Raw genomic sequence first — 5,763 nt, forward strand, 5'->3', positions numbered from 1 at the left:
GGATTGTGAGGCTGGCACAGGATCAGGCAGTGTTTTGTTCTTTTCTACATAGGGTCTCTATGAATCAGAACCAACTGGACGGTATCCAACAACAACACTATAACATTTTTAAAAGTATTTTAAATTTGCATTTACTTTCTTGTAACTTTGAAATTTTTCACCATATTTTATAGTATTTTTATTTGAAATATATATCATTTTTCAAATTTACCCTTGGTAAATCTGTAGGACGCTTTTGCCATGTATCTTTAGATATTTGATCTTTCACTTTCCTTTCACTATTATTATTTTGGGGTTTTTAATGTTCAAAATAATTTAATTTTTATGAGCAAATCAATTTTTTAATGAATTCTGCTTTAGTATAATGCTTAGAAAATCTTTCAACATCTAAACTAAATATTAATATATTTTCTTCACATTTAACTACAGCTTAATTTTTAATGTAATTCATAAATTTTAATGGATTCTAAAGGGTGGGAGTTTAACTTTGCTTATCTTGCCCCAAAGATACTTCTTGAATTTTTTCATGTATATGTACCACTTCTGGACTTCTTCCTATTTTAATAATATGCCTAGTACAAACTACCATACTTAAACTATGCATAAGCAAAGATATTATAAAAGATTTTCATATCATAAAATAAAATGTATTAATATATGATCATGTACATCCTTCTTCCTCTATTTTTTTCTTTTAATCTTCGTCATAATTGCCATCTCTCAGGTTTTTTTTTTTTAATAGAATCATTTTGTCAAGTTACAAATGACAATATGGGATTTTTTTTGTTTTTGAATTATATTCAATGTTTATTTGATAAAATTGTCATTTTTATAATACTATTTTTCTAGCCTGAATGAAAGAGGAGATTCAATTTGTTCAAGATGATTTTATAACATTTTGTAAGGGTTTGGATTTTCTTAAAAAGTTTACTACACATTTTTATATTACTATCCTAAAGTTTTTGTATTTTATTGGTAATCTATACCTATTCCCTAACTGCTTTCTCCTTGTATATAGGACAAGTATTAATGTTTTTTAAAAATAATAATACTTTATTGTGTTTTCAGTAAAAATTTACACAACAGTTTAGACTCCCATTCAAAAACTGCCACCCAAGTTGTGGTATTTGCTACATTTTCACACTGTGAATACCCTTATTTCCGTTTTGTAAGAAAATTTTGATTTTTAATATATTGAGGGTTACTAACCAACCCTTTGAACTTAGCTTTTCTTCTGTGAGTAACAATACTTTTATATTCTCTTTTTTCAATATGTATGCCTTAGTTGTTTGTTTGTTTGCCATATTGCATTGGCCATGATTTCCAAAATAAATTGTAGCACTAAAACCTCAACAATATATATATACATGGTTTTCAGGATATCTGTAACATCCAAAACTATAATTTTATACATATGGATATATGTACATTGGGAGCAGAAAGAGTTTATAGCATTTGTGAGAGTATAAACGGGTTCCAAAAAAAACAAAAAACAAAATTCACTCCCGTCTATCCAACTCATAGTGAACCCTCCTTGGGTTTCCGAGGCAGCTTCTCTACAAAAGTAGATTGCCCAGTTCTCCTTCTGAGGAGTAGCTGGTGGGTTTGAACTTCTGGTTAGCAATCAAATGCCTTAGGAACTCTAACATTATACTGTTAGGCACAGTGTAGGCTGTTTGATAATCCATTCAGGTTGTAGTGCCTAAAATACTTGACTGCTAACCAGAAGGCTGGTGCTTCAAACCCATCAGCCACTTCTTGGAAGGAAGACTAGGCAATCTACTTCTGTAGAGATACCACCTCAGAAACCCAAGGAGGGGTCGCTATGAGTTAGAAATGACTCCACAGCAGTGAGTTTTTTTTGTTTGTTTGTTTGTTTGTTTGTTTGTTTTGTCGTGCTGTGCTTAAGGTACTTGACTGCTAACCAGAAGGTTGGAGGTTCAAGCCCACCAGCTGCTCCACAGAAGGAAGATGAGGCAATCTACTTCTGTAATGATTTACTGCCTTGGAAACCCAATGGGGTTGCTATGAGTTAGAATCAACTAGATGGCAGTGGATTTTATGGGTATTATTTCCATTCATCCCCCTGACTCCCCATTTCTACTTTACCTCACTGCCAACAAAAATGTGAAACAACAAAACACTGTGCCACTGAGCGGCACGTACTACTCAACTATTAGCCGTAAGTGCTCAACGACTAGCCTAAAGGTTGGTGGTTCCAACCCACCCATAGGTTCCTTGGAAGACAGGCCTGGTGATCTATTTTCAAAAGGTTACAGTCTTTAAAACCCATTGGAGCAGTTTGACTCTGCATACGTGAGGTTGACATTAATAATCAGAACTGATTTGATGGCAACTAACAGCAGAACAAAACTCTCAAATTGTTTTGGAATTGTAGCCCTTAAAAGGAAATAGAAAGGTAAGTACTAATTCTGGCAGGAGATGGGTAATATAAAAACACTGACTCTCTGAATAAAGGGTACATATAATGGGTATGAATGGAAATTTCCTACTTTTTTTTTTTTTTTCAATTTGGGAACCACACTATTGCCTCAGGACCCCTCTCACTTAAGCCCACTACAAATGTAATGAGTGTGGAGCAGAAAACAGGTGTTCATAGATATGATCAGCTTTGTTTTAACAAATATGGTAACAAAGTGGTAAATGGGTCATTTTTTAAAAAGACTAGGAAAGAATGAGCTATTGCTATCACCTCTCATCTACTTGAATCCAGGCATACTGTTCTTGATCCCTCTCGTACTCTCATATCACCCCACCCATTTTTACACATCAGAGTAATCTTTCCATATGGAATAACTGGCAATGTCACTCTGAAATTTTGGTGGCTCTTTTTCATCCACATAATAAATTCCAAACTCCTTAGAATGGCTTATGAGGCCATTTTAATTCTATAATGTGTAGGTAAGATTGACCACATCCTTGTTCTTTATTTATCTGATGTCAAATCTTTTTCTTCTCCTTATTATGATTAGTTTTTCTTGCACTATTTTCCTAATCACATTCAATCCCTTCCTCATTTATCCCAGTCTCTGAACTGATTCCATTTCTACTCTTATTTCACCATTTCTCTGTGAAAATTCCAAGTTCGAGATTACTCAGATAAAAGGAAAAGAGAAGCCCTTTCACAATCAGTTTACAGCAAACTTCTAAAGAGTTTCAGCGAAGGTCAGGGAAGCTCCTGAATATCTTGATGTAACCGTTGTTGGTCCTGTTGTCCTCTTTCCCTCTATCTTCACTATGATTTTGTAGAATTTTTTTTTTTATTATCTTATATATTAAATGGGAGCTCTGGTGGCATAGTGCCTAAGGCATTTGACTGCTAACCAGAAGGCTGGTGGTTCAAACACACCAGCCACTCCTCAGAAGGAAGATTGGGCCACCTACTACTATAGTGACACCACCTCAGAAACATAAGGAAGGGTCACTATGAGTCGGATCCCACTAGATGGTAGTGCATTGCGTCGTGTTGCATTATATGTTATTTAGTGAAATCATGACCATTGGGGCGTGTTTACAAAATGTTAAGTATTTTCAAGAATATCACTGTCATCCAAAATGTGTCCTTTTGTAGTCCTTTCAGGAACCGAATAGCTCATATTTCTGACTTTGTATTGGCTTTCTATAATTTCAATGTGCAAATAGGGAAAAATTAACTCCAGCAGCTGATCTGGGTCCATCTCAAAGTTTAGATTCTGGCCATTCTTCCTTTGTCTTTATTCTTTAAAAAAACTCAACGCCCTTTCTCTTTCAATTTAGATCCTGACCTTGCCTCTTTCTCTGACACTGAGACAAAATCTGAACAAATCCAGAATCTAAATTTTCCAATCAAGGATATGTCTCCATGTTCACAGCTGAGCACTTATGCTTATACCTATGGCTGAAGGAAATGAAACAAGAGTAAATGAGTTTATCCTCATGAGCTTCTCTTCCCTACCTATTAAAATACAGTCATTACTCTTTGTGACATTTCTGATTATTTACCTCATCACACTGATAGGAAATAGTCTTATCATTTTGGTTACCTTAGCTGACTCTATGCTGCACAGCCCCATGTATTTTTTCCTTAGGAACCTGTCCTTCTTGGAGATTGGTTTCAACCTAGTCATTGTACCCAAGATGCTGGGAACCCTGCTTGCCCAGGACACAACCATCTCCTTCCTTGGCTGTGTTATTCAGATGTACTTCTTCTTCTTCTTTGGAGTTGCTGAATGCTTCCTCCTGGCCACCATGGCATATGACCGTTACGCAGCTATCTGCAACCCTCTGCACTATGCAGTTGTCATGAACCAAAGGACTTGTGCCAAACTGGCTGCTGCCTCCTGGTTTCCAGGCTTTCCAGTAGCTACTGTGCAGACCACATGGCTCTTCAGCTTTCCATTCTGTGGCACCAACAAAGTGAACCACTTCTTCTGTGACAGCCCACCTGTGCTGAGGTTGGTCTGTGCAAACACAGCACTATTTGAGATCTACGCCATCATTGGAACTATTCTGGTTGTCATGACTCCCTGTGTGCTGATCCTATGTTCCTATACTCGCATTGCTGCCGCCATCCTCAAGATTCCCTCAGCTAAAGGGAAGCAAAAAGCCTTCTCTACCTGCTCCTCCCATCTCCTTGTTGTCTCCCTTTTCTATGTATCTTCAAGCCTCACTTACTTTCGACCCAAGTCTAATAATTCTCCTGAGAGCAAGAAGCTGCTGTCATTGTCCTACACTATTGTTACTCCCATGTTGAACCCCATCATCTATAGCTTGAGAAACAATGAGGTGAAGAATGCCCTCAGCCGGACCTTCCACAAGGCTATTGGCCTCAGAAACTGCATTCTATAGATATAAAAAGATAAGACTAGAGTCTACTGAATGGGGAAAAATAAGTTTCAGGTCTGGGATTCCTCTCTGCTTCTCTTTACATCTCCACTGAGAGAGCATCTGGCTGTTGAAATGACTACTGGAAAGCCAAGTGGAAAGAAAAGAACACAGAGGTAGTGTAGATCTATCACTACCATCTGCCAAAACTCTTCTGTCTTTTGAGTATTTTCATTCTTTTTCTTTTTGGTGCAGTTGACATTTGACACTTTCATGGCCAAGCCATTCTAGGTATTTTCATTATTAATGTGACACATGGATGGTGCAGGACCAGGCAGTGTTTCATTCTGTTGTACATGGTGTTGCTATGGGTTGGAACCAACTCAACAGCACCTAACAACAACAGTGATGCACTGTACATTGTGAAAAGTATAAAACTGACTGTAATGTGAACTTGGGACACACAGAGGGAAAGACAGCAAAATACATCACAAGTCATTTTGGCACTTTATCTTACTTTAGACAAGTCTGACTTCAATCAGCACACAGACAAACTAGCAATCCCTTCTAGTATATAATTTGTCTCACTCTTTCATTTTTCATATGCCTAATCCATTGTTGGCTCAGTCTGTCCTGAAAGAAGTGCAGCTGGAATACTCCTCAGAAGCAAGAATGGCCAGACTTCGTCTCACCTACTTTGGTCATGTTCTCAGAAGGGGCCATTCCCTGGAGAACAATCTGCTTGGTAAAGTGGAAGATCAGTGTCCTGGTTACCTAGTGCTACTCTGACAAGAAATATGCCACAAATGGCATGGCCTTAACAAACAGGAGTTTATTCTTACAATTTGGAGGCTTTAAGCCCAAGTTCAAAGTGCCAGGATCTAGGGGCTGGGTGAAAGCCCCTCAACCTTGGGGTCCAGCTCTGCCTCCTGCTCCTGG

General features: G+C 37.7%; 1 protein-coding gene across 1 annotated transcript; it reads left to right on the forward strand.

Annotated features, from left to right (window-relative positions):
- Positions 1-3,882: 3,882 nt before the first annotated feature.
- LOC103208891 (olfactory receptor 10A2) lies at positions 3,883-4,848 on the forward strand. Its single transcript, XM_007954640.2, has one exon. It carries the CDS (start codon positions 3,883-3,885, stop codon positions 4,846-4,848), a length of 966 nt encoding a protein of 321 aa, XP_007952831.1.
- The last annotated feature ends 915 nt before the right edge of the window (positions 4,849-5,763 follow it).

This window comes from Orycteropus afer, unplaced genomic scaffold (genome assembly GCF_000298275.1).
Source record: "Orycteropus afer afer isolate SDZICR_OR568_19922 unplaced genomic scaffold, OryAfe1.0 scaffold00014, whole genome shotgun sequence".
NCBI classification, from domain to species: domain Eukaryota; kingdom Metazoa; phylum Chordata; class Mammalia; order Tubulidentata; family Orycteropodidae; genus Orycteropus; species Orycteropus afer.